The sequence below is a fragment of the Doryrhamphus excisus genome, chromosome 6, assembly GCF_030265055.1.
Source record: "Doryrhamphus excisus isolate RoL2022-K1 chromosome 6, RoL_Dexc_1.0, whole genome shotgun sequence".
In the NCBI taxonomy this organism is placed as follows: Eukaryota; Metazoa; Chordata; class Actinopteri; order Syngnathiformes; family Syngnathidae; genus Doryrhamphus; species Doryrhamphus excisus.
The window spans coordinates 13357686-13378179 of record NC_080471.1 but is presented as its reverse complement, the minus strand read 5'-3'; the positions used below and the strand labels follow the sequence as shown (position 1 = coordinate 13378179).

General features: G+C 41.2%; 1 protein-coding gene across 1 annotated transcript in view; it reads left to right on the top strand.

Moving 5' to 3' along the window:
• The first annotated feature begins 10301 nt into the window (after positions 1 to 10301).
• LOC131130810 (filamin-C-like) overlaps positions 10302 to 20494 on the top strand; it is a 33680-nt gene continuing 23487 nt past the window's right edge. Inside the window, exons 1-8 of the mRNA XM_058074827.1 lie at positions 10302 to 10964; positions 14671 to 14919; positions 17498 to 17595; positions 18927 to 19077; positions 19201 to 19319; positions 19389 to 19466; positions 19554 to 19716; positions 20235 to 20435. Of these exons, the coding sequence (XP_057930810.1) occupies positions 10595 to 10964; positions 14671 to 14919; positions 17498 to 17595; positions 18927 to 19077; positions 19201 to 19319; positions 19389 to 19466; positions 19554 to 19716; positions 20235 to 20435 (1429 nt within the window). The 5' untranslated portion in view covers positions 10302 to 10594. The remainder of the gene's footprint in view (positions 10965 to 14670; positions 14920 to 17497; positions 17596 to 18926; positions 19078 to 19200; positions 19320 to 19388; positions 19467 to 19553; positions 19717 to 20234; positions 20436 to 20494) is intronic.

Below are 20494 nucleotides of genomic sequence, written 5' to 3'. Positions count from 1 at the left end.
GGGGGAAACCTCACACACACTCAAAAGGGGCCCCAGAAGCACCCAAAAACGGCATAAAATGCCAGAGTTTGGGGCAGTGATTTTATGACAAAAAACGTAAGGGGTTCGTATGTCGTTTTTTTCAGTTTTTTTTAACTTGCTTTTAAAGCACTTTTATGCTTAACAAAACGGAGGAAACCTCACACACACTCAAAAGGGGCCCCAGAAGCACCCAAAAACGGCATAAAATGCCAGTGTTTGAATTTGGTGATTTTTGACAAAAAACGTAAGGGGTTAGTATGTCGTTTTTTCTGTTTTTTTCAACTTGCTTCTAAAGCACTTTTATGCTTTAAAAAACGGGGGAAACCTCACACACACTCAAAAGGGGCCCCAGAAGCACCCAAAAATGGCATAAAATGCCAGAGTTTGGGGGCGGTGATTTTTGACAAAAAACGTAAGGGGTTAGTATGTAGTTTTTTTCTGCTTTTTTCAACTTGCTTCTAAAGCACTTTTATGCTTAAAAAAAACGAGGGAAATCTCACACACACTCAACAGGGGCACCAGAAGTACCCAAAAATGGCATAAAATGCCAGTGTTTGAAATTGGTGATTTTTGACAAAAAACGTAAGGGGTTAGTATGTCGTTTTTTTCTGTTTTTTTCAACTTGCTTCTAAAGCACTTTTATGCTTAAAAAAACGGGGTAAACCTCACACAAACTCAAAAGGGGCCCCAGAAGCACCCAAAATTAGCATAAAATGCCAGTGTTTGAAATTGGTGATTTTTGACAAAAAACGTAAGGGGTTAGTATGTAGTTTTTTTCTGCTTTTTTCAACTTGCTTCTAAAGCACTTTTATGCTTAAAAAAAACGAGGGAAATCTCACACACACTCAACAGGGGCACCAGAAGTACCCAAAAATGGCATAAAATGCCAGTGTTTGAAATTGGTGATTTTTGACAAAAAACGTAAGGGGTTAGTATGTCGTTTTTTTCTGTTTTTTTCAACTTGCTTCTAAAGCACTTTTATGCTTAAAAAAACGGGGTAAACCTCACACACACTCAAAAGGGGCCCCAGAAGCACCCAAAAACGGCATAAAATGCCAGAGTTTGGGGGCGGTGATTTTTGACAAAAAACATAAGGGGTTAGTATGTCGTTTTTTCTGTTTTTTTCAACTTGCTTCTAATGCACTTTTATGCTTAAAAAAACGGGGAAAACCTCACACACACTCAAAAGGGGCCCCAGAAGCACCCAAAAATGGCATAAAATGCCAGAGTTTGGGGGCGGTGATTTTTGACAAAAAACGTAAGGGGTTAGTATGTAGTTTTTTTCTGCTTTTTTCAACTTGCTTCTAAAGCACTTTTATGCTTAAAAAAAACGAGGGAAATCTCACACACACTCAATAGGGGCACCAGAAGTACCCAAAAATGGCAAAAAATGCCAGTGTTTGAAATTGGTGATTTTTGACAAAAAACGTAAGGGGTTAGTATGTCGTTTTTTTCTGTTTTTTCAACTTGCTTCTAAAGCACTTTTATGCTTAAAAAAACGGGGTAAACCTCACACACACTCAAAAGGGGCCCCAGAAGCACCCAAAAACGGCATAAAATGCCAGAGTTTGGGGGCGGTGATTTTTGACAAAAAACGTAAGGGGTTAGTATGTCGTTTTTTTCTGTTTTTTTCAACTTGCTTCTAAAGCACTTTTATGCTTTAAAAAACGGGGGAAACCTCACACACACTCAAAAGGGGCCCCAGAAGCACCCAAAAATGGCATAAAATGCCAGAGTTTGGGGGCGGTGATTTTTGACAAAAAACGTAAGGGGTTAGTATGTGGTTTTTTTCTGTTTTTTTTCAACTTGCTTCTAAAGCACTTTTACGCTTAAAAAAACGGGTGAAACCTCACACACACACTCAAAAGGGGCCCCAGAAGTACCCAAAAATAGCATAAAATGCCAGTGTTTGAAATTGGTGATTTTTGACAAAAAACGTAAGGGGTTAGTATGTAGTTTTTTTCTGCTTTTTTCAACTTGCTTCTAAAGCACTTTTATGCTTAAAAAAAACGAGGGAAATCTCACACACACTCAACAGGGGCACCAGAAGTACCCAAAAATGGCATAAAATGCCAGTGTTTGAAATTGGTGATTTTTGACAAAAAACGTAAGGGGTTAGTATGTCGTTTTTTTCTGTTTTTTTCAACTTGCTTCTAAAGCACTTTTATGCTTAAAAAAACGGGGTAAACCTCACACACACTCAAAAGGGGCCCCAGAAGCACCCAAAAACGGCATAAAATGCCAGAGTTTGGGGGCGGTGATTTTTGACAAAAAACATAAGGGGTTAGTATGTCGTTTTTTCTGTTTTTTTCAACTTGCTTCTAATGCACTTTTATGCTTAAAAAAACGGGGAAAACCTCACACACACTCAAAAGGGGCCCCAGAAGCACCCAAAAATGGCATAAAATGCCAGAGTTTGGGGGCAGTGATTTTTGACAAAAAACGTAAGGGTATGTCGTTTTTTCTGTTTTTTTCAACTTGCTTTTAAAGCACTTTTATGCTTAAAAAAACGGGGGAAACCTCACACACACTGAAAAGGGGCCCCAGGAGCACCCAAAAACGGCATAAAATGCCAGTGTTTGAATTTGGTGATTTATGACAAAAAACGTAAGGGGTTAGTATGTAGTTTTTTTCTGTTTTTTTCAACTTGCTTCTAAAGCACTTTTATGCTTAAAAAAACAGGGTAAACCTCACACACACTTAAAGGGGCCCCAGAAGCACCCAAAAACGGCATAAAATGCCAGTGTTTGAATTTGGTGATTTTTGACAAAAAACGTAAGGGGTTAGTATGTCGTTTTTTCTGTTTTTTTTCAACTTGCTTCTAAAGCACTTTTATGCTTAAAAAAAACGAGGGAAATCTCACACACACTCAACAGGGGCACCAGAAGTACCCAAAAATGGCAAAAAATGCCAGTGTTTGAAATTGGTGATTTTTGACAAAAAACGTAAGGGGTTAGTATGTCGTTTTTTTCTGTTTTTTTCAACTTGCTTCTAAAGCACTTTTATGCTTTAAAAAACGGGGGAAACCTCACACACACTCAAAAGGGGCCCCAGAAGCACCCAAAAATGGCATAAAATGCCAGAGTTTGGGGGCGGTGATTTTTGACAAAAAACGTAAGGGGTTAGTATGTGGTTTTTTTCTGTTTTTTTTCAACTTGCTTCTAAAGCACTTTTACGCTTAAAAAAACGGGTGAAACCTCACACACACACTCAAAAGGGGCCCCAGAAGTACCCAAAAATAGCATAAAATGCCAGTGTTTGAAATTGGTGATTTTTGACAAAAAACGTAAGGGGTTAGTATGTAGTTTTTTTCTGCTTTTTTCAACTTGCTTCTAAAGCACTTTTATGCTTAAAAAAACGGGGTAAACCTCACACACACTCAAAAGGGGCCCCAGAAGCACCCAAAAACGGCATAAAATGCCAGAGTTTGGGGGCGGTGATTTTTGACAAAAAACGTAAGGGGTTAGTATGTCGTTTTTTCTGTTTTTTTCAACTTGCTTCTAATGCACTTTTATGCTTAAAAAAACGGGGAAAACCTCACACACACTCAAAAGGGGCCCCAGAAGCACCCAAAAATGGCATAAAATGCCAGAGTTTGGGGGCAGTGATTTTTGACAAAAAACGTAAGGGTATGTCGTTTTTTCTGTTTTTTTCAACTTGCTTTTAAAGCACTTTTATGCTTAAAAAAACGGGGGAAACCTCACACACACTGAAAAGGGGCCCCAGGAGCACCCAAAAACGGCATAAAATGCCAGTGTTTGAATTTGGTGATTTATGACAAAAAACGTAAGGGGTTAGTATGTAGTTTTTTTCTGTTTTTTTCAACTTGCTTCTAAAGCACTTTTATGCTTAAAAAAACAGGGTAAACCTCACACACACTTAAAGGGGCCCCAGAAGCACCCAAAAACGGCATAAAATGCCAGTGTTTGAATTTGGTGATTTTTGACAAAAAACGTAAGGGGTTAGTATGTCGTTTTTTCTGTTTTTTTTTCAACTTGCTTCTAAAGCACTTTTATGCTTTAAAAAACGGGGGAAACCTCACACACACTCAAAAGGGGCCCCAGAAGCACCCAAAAATGGCATAAAATGCCAGAGTTTGGGGGCGGTGATTTTTGACAAAAAACGTAAGGGGTTAGTATGTAGTTTTTTTCTGCTTTTTTCAACTTGCTTCTAAAGCACTTTTATGCTTAAAAAAAACGAGGGAAATCTCACACACACTCAACAGGGGCACCAGAAGTACCCAAAAATGGCATAAAATGCCAGTGTTTGAAATTGGTGATTTTTGACAAAAAACGTAAGGGGTTAGTATGTCGTTTTTTTCTGTTTTTTTCAACTTGCTTCTAAAGCACTTTTATGCTTTAAAAAACGGGGGAAACCTCACACACACTCAAAAGGGGCCCCAGAAGCACCCAAAAATGGCATAAAATGCCAGAGTTTGGGGGCGGTGATTTTTGACAAAAAACGTAAGGGGTTAGTATGTGGTTTTTTTCTGTTTTTTTTCAACTTGCTTCTAAAGCACTTTTACGCTTAAAAAAACGGGTGAAACCTCACACACACACTCAAAAGGGGCCCCAGAAGTACCCAAAAATAGCATAAAATGCCAGTGTTTGGGGGCGGTGATTTTTGACAAAAAACGTAAGGGGTTAGTATGTAGTTTTTTTCTGCTTTTTTCAACTTGCTTCTAAAGCACTTTTATGCTTAAAAAAAACGAGGGAAATCTCACACACACTCAACAGGGGCACCAGAAGTACCCAAAAATGGCATAAAATGCCAGTGTTTGAAATTGGTGATTTTTGACAAAAAACGTAAGGGGTTAGTATGTCGTTTTTTTCTGTTTTTTTCAACTTGCTTCTAAAGCACTTTTATGCTTAAAAAAACGGGGTAAACCTCACACACACTCAAAAGGGGCCCCAGAAGCACCCAAAAACGGCATAAAATGCCAGAGTTTGGGGGCGGTGATTTTTGACAAAAAACATAAGGGGTTAGTATGTCGTTTTTTTCTGTTTCTTTCAACTTGCTTCTAAAGCACTTTTATGCTTAAAAAAATGGGGGAAACCTCACACACACTCAAAAGGGGCCCCAGAAGCACCCAAAAATGGCATAAAATGCCAGAGTTTGGGGGCAGTGATTTTTGACAAAAAACGTAAGGGTATGTCGTTTTTTCTGTTTTTTTCATCTTGCTTTTAAAGCACTTTTATGCTTAAAAAAACGGGGGAAACCTCACACACACTGAAAAGGGGCCCCAGAAGCACCCAAAAACGGCATAAAATGCCAGTGTTTGAATTTGGTGATTTATGACAAAAAACGTAAGGGGTTAGTATGTCGTTTTTTTTTTTTTTTCAACTTGCTTCTAAAGCACTTTTATGCTTAAAAAAACGAGGGAAACCTCATACACACTGAAAAGGGGCCCCAGAAGTACCCAAAAACGGCATAAAATGGCAGAGTTTGGGGGCAGTGATTTTTTACAAAAATTGTAAGGGGTTAGTATGTCGTTTTTTTCTATTTTTTTCAACTTGCTTTTAAAGCACTTTCATGCTTAAAAAAACGGGGCAAACCTCACACACCCTCAAAAGGGGCCCCAGAAGCACCCAAAAACGGCATAAAATGCCAGTGTTAGAATTTGGTGATTTTTGACAAAGAACGTAAGGGGTTAGTATGTCGTTTTTTTTTGTTTGTTTTCTTTTCAACTTGCTTCTAATGCACTTTTCTGGTCAAAAAAACAGAGGGAACCTCACACACGCTCAACAGAGGCCTGAGAAGCACCCAAAAACGTCCGAAAATTGTGATTTTGAGGGCGGTGATTTTTGACAAAAATCATAAGGGGTTAGCATGTCTTTTTTTTCAACTTGCTTTTAATGCACTTTTCTGGTCAAAAAAACAGAGGGAACCACACACACGCTCAACAGAGGCCTGAGAAGCACCCAAAAACGGCAGAAAATTGTGATTTCTGAGGGTGGTGATTCTTGACAAAAAGCATGTCGTTTTTTTTTGTTTTTTTTCAACTTGCTTCTAATGCACTTTTCTAGTCAAAAAAAAACAGAGGGAACCTCACACACGCTCAACAGAGGCCTGAGAAGCACCCAAAAACGGCAGAAAATTGTTATTTCTGGGGGCGGTTATTTTTGACAAAAATCATAAGGGGTTAGCATGTCTTTTTTTTCAACTTGCTTTTAATGCACTTTTCTGGTCAAAAAAACAGAGGGAACCACACACACGCTCAACAGAGGCCTGAGAAGCACCCAAAAACGGCAGAAAATTGTGATTTCTGAGGGTGGTGATTTTTGACAAAAAGCATGTCGTTTTTTTTTGTTTGTTTTTTTTCAACTTGCTTCTAATGCACTTTTCTAGTAAAAAAAACAGAGGGAACCTCACACACGCTCAACAGAGGCCTGAGAAGCACCCAAAAACGGCAGAAAATTGTTATTTCTGGGGGCGGTTATTTTTGACAAAAATCATAAGAGGTTAGCATGTCGTTTTTATTGTTTGTTTTATTTTTTCAACTTGCTTCTAATGCACTTTTCTGGTCCAAAAAACAGAGGGAACCTCACACACGCTCAACAGAGGCCTGAGAAGCACCCAAAAATGGCAGAAAATTGTGATTTTTGAGGGCGGTGATTTTTGACAAAAATCATAAGGGGTTAGCATGTGTTTTTTTTTTTTTTTTCAACTTGCTTCTAATGCACTTTTCTGGTCCAAAAAACAGAGGGAACCTCACACACGCTCAAAAGAGGCCTGAGAAGCATCCAAAAACGTCATAAAATTGTGGTTTTTGAGGGCGGTGATTTTTGACAAAAATCAGAAGGGGTTTGCGTGTCTTTTTTTTCCAACTTGCTTTTAATGCACTTTTCTGGTCAAAAAAACAGAGGAAACCTCACACACGCTCAACAGAGGCCTGAGAAGCATCCAAAAACGGCAGAATAAAACTGCTTCAAAATGATTCTATCAATCATGATACCATGAGCGCCTCGACTGTTTCCCCATCCGGTAGTAGGGATCTGCTTTATTCAGTATGGTGACAGTTTCAACCTGTAAAAGATGACTCCTATTCCATGACTTTGTATGGGGAAAAAAGGTTTCAAAATTGGAGGTGTGTTTAAACATTAGAAGCTCCCCTGTATGTTTGATCCATAAGTGAAGAGGTTCACCAACTTGTTTTTGACATATTTGTTACCTGATGGTCCATTTTTACTGTCAATGACTTGGGAAAATAAATATAACATGTGCCCTCATGATGTCTGAGCACTGACTGGCTTTTCTAGGGGACGCTCATGGAGGTTTAGATGTCGCATAATCCCATTCATGAAGTTACCAGCTGAGTGTGAACTGTCGTTGCCGGCATCACGTTACGTGGCTTGTGTAGATATTAATAACCTTCACTGTGGGGATGTGACATAAGCTGAAAAACACGGGGGCCGGGAAGTGGTACATTCACTGTCATGGTTCAGGCTTGACTAAGAGAGACGCTAATTGTCCAAAAGTAGCAGGAGGTATAATCATTATGAAGTTTTGCTACATGAACCAGAGCTGAATCGGTGCCTGGTGGTACAAATGAAGTCTGTCTCATTCTCTTCAAGAGTTATGACACGTACCAGTGGAAATGTCAATGTCAATATTTCATTTCATAAACTAAGCAATGAATAAAAAATATATATACTGTCTGTAATACACTACCAAGATAGGAGATAGAAGGATATAGTAATAAGGCTTTCATTAAACTAACATAGACATGTGTTAGTGAATAATTACTTAACTGTAGGAGCACTATTTGGCAAGATCAAAGGTACTTTGAAACATTGTAGTTATATTTTAATTGTCAAAAAGCCTGATTATAATGCTAATTTTGAAAGACTGATTAGTTGTCTTCCCATTAATACCATGAAAAATAAGTAGGGCAAAAGTTGGGTTCACTATTTGGCAAGAACCAGGGCAGCCTCACAGCGCTCACAGCTTTTTTTTTTAACAGGGGAAAATATAGAAAAATCAAACTTCAAACTTAAATACTAACTTATTATAATTTATTAGTAAACACATTTCAGCATTTTTTCCTTTACATTGTGCATTTTTGTACTATTTTTCCCATTTTGCTGTTTTATTTCTACAGCACCATATTTTGGACACCCGTGCTTTTTCGCTGTTTAACATGTAGGCACATGTACCACTGTCTGGTTCTATTTTATGTGTATTAACTTCAATTAAATCCCCTCTGAGACAAGAAGAAAGTCTGAAAATACTAAATATACAATTTAATATTTTTGTTTTCACTTATCTGTCCTTAGTTATTAAAGTTAATGAGTGTATTAATTAGCATTTTCTAAATAAACAAACAGATAACATTGCATAATGTGTAAATAAATGCAGAATATTGACTATGAATATGAATCTTTCGGTTTTTACACCTTTTAGAGAGAAAAGTGAGAAATAGTTATTAAGGTTCGACACTCATTACTATGGAGGACTCCAGCACAGACACATTTCAGCATTCTCCGTAGTTTGTGGACAGAAAAAACACCAGGAAGCAGAAGAGGATATTTGCATATGAATATAGTATGTGTATATTGTCACATACACATGGTGACCTGGAGGTGCCCTGAAAATATGTATGCTAAAAAAATGCCTATGTAAGAACGTTACAGTTATTCTTACCTTCATGGATATGTATGCAGGCATTCATGCGCTGTCCTGAGTCACTGCACCAATATGAGCACTCGTGCCACCTGTAACACAGACACCAAAAAACATTTGATGATACTGTATCTACTTTTTTTTTTATTCATGAGAAGCTCTGCTCCTTATTTAGTAAGCACATTAAAGATGAAAACAGCAGAACATTTTGAAAAAAGAGCAAAAAGTTGAAATGGTACTACTACTACTACTACTAAAAATACACTTTGGAATTACAGTCCGGGTACAGAAGAGGGAGTCGGCTACATCTGCGCCTCATAAGGCAGCGGATGTGGCTGGAGGGACCCAGTAGAGGTGGATAAACCTGCTTTTCATTCAGGTTTTTAGTTAATAATGACTAGAAATAAATGCATTGTGACATAGAAAAGGCGAGTTTTGGATACTAGCATTTTGTTCATCCATGCTGGAGCTTATCCCAGCTGTCTTCGGGCGAGAGGCGGGGTATACCCCAACCGCCAGCCAATCACAGGGCACATATAGACAAACAACCATTCACACTCATGTTTTGGTAAAACAATCATATTGGCTTTGTTTGGCTTGAAACCTTGGTGACCCAATATAGCTAGTAGTACATCGAAACATTTAAACTGAATCTACATATTTGATCGGCATTGGTATCGGATGATTTCACTCAGCATAAAATCCTGATGGGAACATCCCTCCATAAAAATGATATGTTTCTTATCTCAAAGGAGAGTTCCCTCTTCCTGTTTCGAGTATGTAAGCTATGACCAATGTAACTATAACACTATAACAAACAAACACACACACACACGTCACCAATTGTTGTTCTTATTCGGGCCAAATACTTTAATAGTTCAAATTGAAATTGTGGAAAATATACATATGAGACAGGCGGCACGGCGGTGGTGTGGTTAGCACAAAGACCTCACAGCTAGGAGGACCAGGGTTCAATTCCACCCTTGGCCATCTCTGTGTGGAGTTTGCATGTTCTCCCCGTGCATGCGTGGGTTTTCTCCGGGTACTCCGGTTTCCTCCCACATTCCAAAAACATGCTAGGTTAATTGGTGACTCCAAATTGTCCATAGGTATGAATGTGAGTGTGAATGGTTGTTTGTCTATATGTGCCCTGTGATTGGCTGGCGACCAGTCCAGGGTGTACCCCGCCTCTCGCCCAAAGACAGCTGGGATAGGCTCCAGCACCCCCGCAACCCCTGTGAGGAAAAAGCGGTAGAAAATGAATGAATGAATGAATGAATACATATGAGACATATACATCACCTTTAAGTAAAGCACACACTTGGATCTCATTAGAATGTGTAGGTGTGCCTAATAAAGTGACATGTGGGTGTATAGTAGGTATCTCACTTTCTTTTCTGAGCTTGGTTGTTCAGCCTCTTGGGGGGCTGGAAGGAACAGACATTATCAACAATCAACCCCCCCAACACACACACACACACACACACTAGACTCCCAAACGGGGGCGTCTAAAAATAACCTGCATGCTTTGACTGCTGTCCTCGGACCAATCACCCCCCCCCCCCCCCCCCCCCCAAGCCCAGTAAACCGAGCCGGACCCTCGGTCGCCTTCTGGATGAGCACATAGACCATGATCGCAGGGTCTGAATGACGTGTCCCGGGTGGTGGTGGTGGTGGGGTCTATATAAAAGCGCCAGTTATCTCTGTGGACATTCAAGTTAAACACGCTGCTAGCAGGGGCCACCGGTGTTGCACAACGACTTGTCAAGAAGGTGCCAATTGAATCAAGGAGACGTCCGAAATCGGAATTTTTTTTTGCATCCATCAGCGTCCTGACACCACTCTTCTCTTCGCGAGTTCCAAACTTTTCCGAGTACGCGCTAAACTTTTTTTTTGCGCACCATTCAACACATAAGTGTGAGCGAGGTATCAAATAAAACCAAGTTCCACCATGATGAGCAACAGCTACAACGAGGATCCGCAGTACTACCAGGCCGCCGCCGAGTTCGGCGAGGAGGAGGACGAAGAAATGCCGGCCACGGAGAAGGACCTGGCCGAAGACGCGCCGTGGAAGAAGATCCAGCAGAACACGTTCACTAGGTGGTGCAACGAGCACCTCAAGTGCGTCAATAAGACCATCGGTGACCTGCAGAGAGATTTCAGCGACGGTCTCAAGCTAATATCGCTGCTGGAGGTGTTGAGCCAGAAGAAGATGTACAGGAAACATCACAACAGGCCCAACTTCCGGCAGATGAAGCTGGAGAACGTCTCCGTCGCCCTGGAGTTCCTGGACAGGGAGCATATCAAACTGGTCTCCATTGGTGAGTTCCACAGGGGGGGTTGGGTGTGGGGGGGACCTAAAATGGTCCATGGTGTTGCGGGTTTCAGCCTTTAGTGTTTTTTGGTTTGCTTTTTTAACGAAAAACATTGACCTATCAGGTGTGTACAAACTTTTTTTTTAATATGGTGAAATATGATTAAATATCGTGTAATTAAAAACCCCGCCATGCTACTCCGTTGGTACAGTCCGAATCTATTCCTGTTCCTTCAGGTGCAAGCTAACCGGAGGTAGATTACCATCAAATTGTACTTTACAATGATTAACTTGCAATTACATTATAATAAATAAATGTTGTATTGAATTTAAGCGACAAGAAAACATGTCTGTACCATTTGGGCCCTGAAATAGGTACAAACAATCACTGGAATCCAGTAATTAGCCAAATTAGAGTAGATGTTATGGTACCTCAAGGACACAAATACTGTACCTTTTCTTCTTCTTAATTTATTTCAGACATGCATACTATGTTACATTAATGTATCTCACATATACGCTTACAATACAATACACTTACCATATCTATTTATATACTTACATATATATACACACACACATACACATATATACATGCAGCATACATGCATATACATACACATATATATATACACACATACATACATACACAACACCTCATTACTACACGTCTGAAAAGGAGCAGGAAGAAGCAAAGACCTTTTTGTAAATATATAGTCATATAGTCATAGGTCAGAATATTAGGTATGGCTGCAGAATGGGAACCAATAACAAAGGTTTATCTGGTTCTGTATATATCTGTTATTCACTAATAATGACCACATAAGTGGTGATTCTTCAAGCCACCTCCCATAAACAAACATATATTACGGGGAGACATGACTGACGAAGGGAGGCGGGGCCTGGAAAGTTACCGCCGGGTTGTCACTGAGGTCAGCAGGGCGGAACAGCACCACCGCAAGTCTCCTTGACGCTTCGCTCCGTCACAGGCTGCAAATTCACTGAGGTCGTGCTAATGAGCCTGACACAACTTTGTGCAAGCAGGTCAAACACAGCCCGGATGCATGTATTCTGTAAGGTCAGGGGTCAAATGTATACCTTGGAGCTTCAGAATTGGATTTAGAAATGTGTTATTAAAAATGGTGGGTTTCACTTGTGTGGCCCTTTAGGAATTTGTACTTGGAGCAACTTATCAAATTATTATTATCATCGTATTATGATATTATAGCGTTCTAACAGCCCTGTAGTTGCCAAAAACACAATCAGCACCAACTTGTACACCTTTGCACATATTAACATTCCGCATGTGTCGAAACAAAATTGTCTCAAAAGATTTTACTTTAAAAGATAAACAGGTTTCATTGTTAGATCTCTGTTTTTGCATAATAAACAACAGCGAATAAGAGAACAGGATGAGCAGTAACAAACAAACTGGCCACAAACGCACCCACACTCCCAAGTATCATGAAAGTAGGGTAATGTAATTAAAACCATGCTATTTCATCATTCATAAGGTGCTCTGACATTATTAACTAACATTTCTTTGAAAAAACAAAACAAAACACTTGGCTTCCCACTTTTAGCCTCTGTTCCCACTCCCGTCTCGCCTTTCTCTTCTGGCAGCCTGATTTTGCCTTTGTGGGAACATGATGCAGATCACTGTGTACAATGAGTCGCTTAGCAATGGACTGCTATGGCAACCCTTAAAGGAACATTTACCTTTACTCACCAGTTCTGCCAGGTGGAATAAACCATTTAGCATTTTTTAAGTTATGTGTAGTTAGTCTCAGACAGTCAGCATTTGATTATTATTTAACTTTCCCAGTAAATATGGATTTTCAATTAAAAATGTATGATGTTAGTTTTTACAAGTGACACATTTAAATAAAAGAACATTTTCTGGCAAATGCACCCCATGGTGGTGCTGTTTGCCCCCCAAAGTTGGATTGACACACTAACTTACCTTATATGAGGTTAGTTAGCCCGTCCACCATGAAATTTGGAACACACACACGCACAGAGGACGGACAAGCACACATCTAAAATTTGAGCAAAATTGGGTGAAAAGCATGGCCGCCATCAATCAAAATATTTTTGCATTGGCACATATTTGTATTACATGGATGCTGGCGTGTCTTTCATAGCATTTTGATAACAATCATATATAATATTTGGACATGACTGTAGCTAACAAAGAAACAAACCAGCCTGAACTCACTGGCAGATTACATAAGTAACATTACAAAGATAACTTGATCTAAAAGTATATTTTGGTGATTAATGAGGCCATATTTCAGCTGAATTCCCAGCATGACTGAAGCTTTGCTTGGTTGACTGTGAAGGCCACATCGACTCTACATGGGTGTGTCCCAGTAGATCAGGGCAAAGGTCACAACAGCAGCTCAAAAGGCTTCGAGGATAATGTACTGGATCATGTTCATGTGTGTTGCGCAGACCCACAGAAAGGTCTGGTGGGGCTTCTGGACGACAAAGCTCATGGAATTGTTTGACCTAATGCCCTGTTCATCCGTGCACATACTATCAGAGGCAGTAAAAAGGCACAAGCCTCCAGTCGCACATATGCGCCTGTGTGTGCTCACAGTTGGCCGCCGAGTCACGCTGTGCCACTTTTGCTACACCTGACCGTGTCACTCAAGCAGCCTCTAGAATCCAACACATGAAAAGATCACAAAAAGCAGCTGCTTAGCCACAGAATTTCATACTAAATTTAAATCACACTTAGAGAAAACACCTGTACATTTGTTCATAGCTTATTTGCAAAAATGACATGGTGTGGGATTTCAGTGGTTAATGCACTTGACCCCATTGCACAAGAACTACAGGTGGAAGTAAAAATCAAATATTGTATTCAAACCTTTATTCTTATCCTCACCAATATTTTACAGGTTCCTGTTAGGCTCATGGCCACCACTCCACACAGATTCTTAACACATGCAATCCTGATAAACTGAATGTTCCTTGTTCCATACGCCACCCTCTGTAAAGTATCATGGAAATCAACCAATAAAGTAGCTTTACCTAATAAGTCTAATTAACACGCAAAAGGCCATAAAAAAATATATAGCATTCTTGGCTGACTTAATCAACCGGCAATTCTCTGCTGACCACATAAAAAAAAGGCAATCACTTCTCTGAGGTTAAATGATGGCATCCCTAATTTAAAGCGTCTCATTCCGCAAACTTTCCCTCCAGGCAACTTTAGGAGGAAATAAAGTGCACTACTTTGCCATTGATGTGAGCAATCTCCACCCCTTTGATTTATCGCACACCGGCGCTCCCACTTTGGGAGGTAATTGAAATCCAAGTGGTATTTATGCAGAGAGGGATCCACTTCCACATATCCTCAGCTGTCACTGTCTTCAGTGTAGCATTGTGACCGCATGACAGATTGTTAGGGGTCCTCTGCCAGACAGCTGTCTGGAAGAAAGGAGCTCACGGGCCAAGGGGGGTGGGGGGGGGGGGGGGTGGGCAGTGTAGACGCATTAGATTGCTGTCCCCTCAGCAGTCAATCATGGTTGTTTATATACCTACTCAGAATAGCCTGGTCAGCTCTGCTGTGCTAAACTGATAAAACATGCCCAGTGTAGCTATTAAATCTCAATAGCTTGTTTTTCAGCTGAAAAGCAAAAAAAAAAAAAAAGAACTTTCAAGTGCTGTGAGTAATAATTTACACTTGTGTTCTCACTCCACAGACAGCAAGGCCATTGTTGATGGCAATCTAAAGCTGATCCTGGGTCTTATCTGGACTCTCATCCTACACTACTCCATATCCATGCCCATGTGGGACGACGAGGACGATGAGGAGACAAAGAAGATGACGCCCAAGCAGCGCCTGCTGGGCTGGATACAGAACAAAGTGCCGCAGCTGCCCATCAATAACTTCAACCGAGACTGGAGGGATGGCAAAGCCCTCGGAGCTTTGGTGGACAACTGTGCTCCAGGTGAGAGAGCAAGAGAGAGAAAGAGATGCAGTGTTTACTTCCATAGCTAGAGCTGCACAGTCAAATACAATACAAAAGATAATACTACTCAATTGTGATTCCCACTGTCAGGAGGTATGCATTAGACTATAGCTCTTATTGACCATGTTTTTTTAACATTTACAACAGGTAACTTACATTTTGTGGAGAAAAACATCTTGCAGCATAATCTGGTTCAAAAACACATTTATTGTAAATTGAGTTGAACATTCAATTCCGTTATTTCCCAGCTAGACATCCTACAAAATGTATAGTCATGTATCAGAAACGTTTCACCCTTAGGCATCCATTTATAATATTTTGTTCACTCTACAGCCGAGTGGTTAGCACGCAGGCCTCACAGCTAGGAGATCCGAGTTCAATTCCACCCTCGGACATCTCTGTGTGGAGTTTGCATGTTCTCCCCGTGCATGCATGGGTTTTCTCCGGGTACTCCGGTTTCCTCCCACATTCCAAAAACATGCTAGGTTAATTGGCGACTCCAAATTGTCCATAGGTATGAATGTGAGTGTGAATGGTTGTTTGTCTAGATGTGCCCTGTGATTGGCCGTCTCTCGCCCAATGACAGCTGGGATAGGCTCCAGCAACCCTGCAACCCTCGTGAGGATAAGCGGTAGAAAATGAATGAATGAATGTTCACTCTACAGGGACAAGGAGAAAATAGTAGAAACAGCTCTCTACAGCCACAATCATAAACAGAGGCAGCTGTGGATGATGTGGTGGTCCATAACCAAGGGGTCCTGTGCCTGATTTCCTTGATGACCATTACAGCTAGTGACAGCCAGACATAGTGTGTAAACAAAGATGCAAGAATAGTCGAACAGCAACAGGTTTGGTAAGGGAGTGATCAAACACACTGGCATCGATATATGGATATATTTCCATTGTACTTTTCTTGAAATTAATGTTAAAATCTCATCTTGTCTCATTAGTGGGATGTCTCATGACTCTCCTACTCATAGGTGTTTTGCAGGTTTGTTGTGGTAGTATATCATTCATAGATCATTCGAACCATGATCGCCCGAGATGAGTCTTGGTCCACTCTCAAGTGTTTTTGGTTCACTTGAGCACAGATGTGAATGCTACACGGACCGGTGTCAAAAAGCATGAACAATGACAAGTATATCAGAGAAAAAGTGCTGGAAGTGATATCTCTTTAAAAGTATATTTTAGAAGCTTTTGTGAAATTTAAAGTGGTAAAATAAAAAAATAATAAAAATAACATTCAACCAAGTAGATCACATTTTGTTTTGTAATATTTGAATTACATAACGTAATATGTCACAAAGCTGCCCGGTTAAATACTTATGTGCAAATGTTCTTGCACACATCCTTTGGTCCCATGACAAAAATACCTGTGTGAACGCTATCCGAGCGGCATGTTACAGTGTGAAGTGTGACAGTATTAGTTTTATTTGGTTGCTATGGAGGCAGGGCCAAGCATGCATCCATCAGTAGATTAGAACGTTATCACCTTCAAAGAGAATTTGCCTCCTTGGCATCTCTTTTGCCACCACGAACACCACATTGAGACATCAGCCTGTGTGATCAATCCTGGGAGACCAGGTAGTGTCAGTGGCTACCAGAGAGGGTTGCTGATGGCTGGACCACGTCTCTGCCAGCTGTCCCACAATGACTGAAGCTGTCATCCGGCCTGAGTGAGGCCCACGTCTGACTTTACTGCCTGTAGTACACCCCCAAATTTGGCCACCATTCTCCTTGTCCTTCTATGCTGAAAGGATGCTTGGCCAGGCATGGATATGACACAGAGATAGGAGGCCGAATCATCCCCCTCCCCCCTTTGAAAGGCAGACGGGTAGCCGCAGGCAAGCAGAACACCTTGTTTAACTCTGTTTACATGAGAGGCGAGGAGACGCATCTTTCAGCACTGCAACGTTGCCCATACAAGGTCGTGTTGTCTCATCAGCCTTCCTCGTGCTGAGACCCTGCTGTGAAGCCGAGACACAACATGCAGAAGCTTTACAGTCAGATGTGCAAAACATCTTAAATCGTCTTCACTGAGATAAAATCAATATTGGAGACTTGTTTTAGTAAAACCCTATGGCTTTTTCATACAGTTAATTCCATTGCTTTTACACCTTTTTCTACACCTTGCCACCTCTCAAAACATGCAAGTCAGCAGTCATAATACTCTGTTCTTGTGTCTATAATAATTGATAACAGTATTCTGAGGTTGCAGTGGCCTTTAAGTGAGAGGCCCTCTCCATCGTAAACACTAATCCAATTTAGTTATTAGCAGCACAGGGGCAAGTTAGCTTCAGCACGCCTGTCGAGGTTGTTTTCTTTTGTCGAGCGAAGAGACACCTTCATTGTCGCACATATTGAACTGTGCCGCAGCAAAGCAATGCGCGCGTAAGGTCATAGGACCTTGTAGCTGGAGGTGTTGTAGAGATAGCGGCGACAGCCCAAGTGGGGCCTCATTATGGCGGTGGTGGTGGAAGCCAGTCCACAGATGTGTGTGTGTGTGTGTGTGTGTGTGCAGTGGCCTTCGACTAATGGCTTCTTTGCATTCTGTTAGGTTTGTGTCCTGATTGGGCCGAGTGGGACCCAAACCAGCCTGTTCAGAATGCCAGGGAAGCCATGCAACAGGCTGACGACTGGCTGGGAGTGCCTCAGGTAAGATGCATAATATAGACAACTTTCATTTGACTGATGGAAATGTGAGATATTTTCATTAGTTTTCTAACTGGCAACACACTTTCAGACAGTATTGAAGTTGGGATTTTAGCACATTCAATTTACTCCAAGTCGCTAAATTTGAATACAACGACATGCAGGCAGTGAGGAAACTTTGATAATGCCCAATGATTGAGCAAGCATTCAAACAGAGTATTGAAAGTCTGAACAGAATCCCAACCCTCAGTGGAGGGAAGAATACATGGCACCTGAGGTAGTGAAGTCCTAGTTTTGCAGGCCTCAAAAGGTGTGAATATTTTAGGAGAAAAAGATGTCTGTTCATTCTAACTCATGTGAATAAAGTTCATGAAAGCAACACAGCTAAATGTGGCCCAATACTTTTGCAAAGCACTATATTTTACAGCCTGTTGCTATAATTAAAAGAGCAGCAGTCATCCCTAAACTGTTTAATCCTGGAGACAGTTTTAAAATGGGAAATTTTTACAAGTAGAGGATGCTTTATGGTGATGTGTAGTAGTGAGCGTGTAGGAGTTTTATTTTGCTTCTTTCAGAAATGTGAGCCCTTTAAACACCTTCAAGAGCCGGCCTCTAAAACAAAAGGTGTAAATATGTCGGTGTTCCTTGGAATAACGATGTAAACAGATCAAGAGTGCATTCTTCCATGCAGTTCTTTTTCTATGCTCCATCCTTGTGTTGTTTACTGTAGTTGTTTGGTGAAATGGCAAGCGAACTAATCGTCATGCAGGATACGCATTGGCCAGATAGCTGGAGGCTGTATGTCATGGGCCTGACGGCTCGTGGTGTTGTTGGGGTGGGGTGGGGTGTTAAGGAGATGTGGGAGAGGGTCTAGCTAAGTATCTAAGTATAAATCCCCCTGGCTGGCTTATTGAAGGCAACAATCCTTAACCTCACAGGACTGGGGTTAAATATAACCAGCTTGGGGCACAGCTTTGTGCCGGCAAATGATTGACAGACAAAGTGCTAGAGGGACGAGAAGACTCAGTAGTGGTGCTAATAGATATGTTTATTTCTTGCTAAATCCCATTGCACTATGGTTATCAGAGAGGGGTCTTAAAAGGGTCAACCAACAACTTATTCCAAATGGTATCTGTTATTTTAGCTGACTGTAAATACTCTCTGGTTCAGTATCGTGTTTTATCTGTTTGCTCTTCATGTGATAGCAAAAGACAATAGACAGTGTTGAAAGTTAGGTTAGACCAGGGCTTCTCAATTTTCTGTCATGCCCCCCATAAAGGACAGAAATTATGATTATTATTATTATTAAGCCGTTTTATCCATTTCTTCTTTAGGTGATCGCTCCTGAGGAGATAGTGGACCCAGATGTGGACGAGCACTCAGTGATGACTTACCTGTCTCAGTTCCCTAAAGCCAAACTCAAACCAGGAGCCCCTCTCAAAGCCAAGCAGCTTTTCCCACACAAAGTCAAAGCCTATGGACCTGGTGGGTAGTTCGCCTGGGATGAGATCACAGTTAATACAGCAATCATCCATGGGTTTCGTGTCACTTTGTTTTCCATCAGCCTGAATCAAGACATGTGAGTGGTACTTTTGTTTCCGTTGGCAGGTATTGAGCCTCATGGTAACAAGGTGCTGCACCCTGCTGTGTTCACCGTGGATACTCTGGAAGCAGGCAGTGGGGAGGTCTTAGTCTATGTTGAGGATCCAGAAGGACACAAAGAAGAGGTAAGTTACACATAAAGATGGAAGACTGCAGTTCACAACTCTCATCATCATTTGTTCATTTGGCTACAGGCTAAAGTCAAACCCAACAAGGACAAAAACAGAACTTACACCGTCACCTACGTTCCTAAAGTTGAGGGTCTCCACAAGGTTAGACCGAGCTGTTTTTTTGTATTTATAACATCTTTTTAAAAATATCTTGCTTACATGGTGTTTTTTTCCCACTTGAACTATCAGGTGAAGGTGTTGTTTGCAGGCCAAGACACTGACAAGAGCCCCTATGCAGTAAATGTGGCAAAGGACATGGGTGACCCCAGCAAAGTCCACGCCCGAGGACCCGGGTTGGAGCGCACAGGGAATGTGGCCAACAAACCCACTTACTTTGACATCTACACAGCCGGTAAGAATGTTACATATGAATACAGAGCATGAGAGGTTGAGGAATGAAAAGGCCTCAAGGCCCCTTTGTTCCACTTGGGCAATAGTGAGATACATGGCTGGAACATATATTTGTTTGAGCATCTTGAGGACGGAAAACAGTAGCACCTTAGGCAACAAAGGTTTTTCATTTTTCTGTGTCTACGTTATGCGTAAATGGCACCGACATGGACAAAAAGTGAACTCAGCAACTGTCCGCCTTTTGAGGTAGGATCAGAGCTGTGTCACAGGTGGGATTATACCTGTGTGGAAGGGAATTCTGCCATGCCAGAACGAGCCTGTGAAGTGCAACACCCAACTGTTGTGACAAGTACTTTATTCATCAAACCGACTGCCATGTACATTGTCACTCATTTAATTATATAATTGTGTGCTGTTGGACTGCAGTATGAGCGCTTGCTTATACCTTGCTTCAATGAGTTCTGTGCAAAAGGCTCGTGTAAAAGAGGCTTACTGTCTTTTATGTTGTCAACCCTCTAGGCGCTGGCAATGGCGACGTGAGCGTGGTCATTGTTGATCCTCAGGGGAAAAAGGACACCGTGGAGCTCATCCTGGAGAACAAGGGTGACAGCGTGTTCCGATGCACTTATCGCCCCGTGATAGAGGGTCCTCACAGCATCCATGTCCTGTTTGGAGGCCAGGAGATCCCAAAGAGCCCCTTCGCTGTCAACATCGCCGAGGGTGAGCAATGTGTTATACTGGCTATTTTTCTTTGAGACAATCACATTTTTTACCGGGCT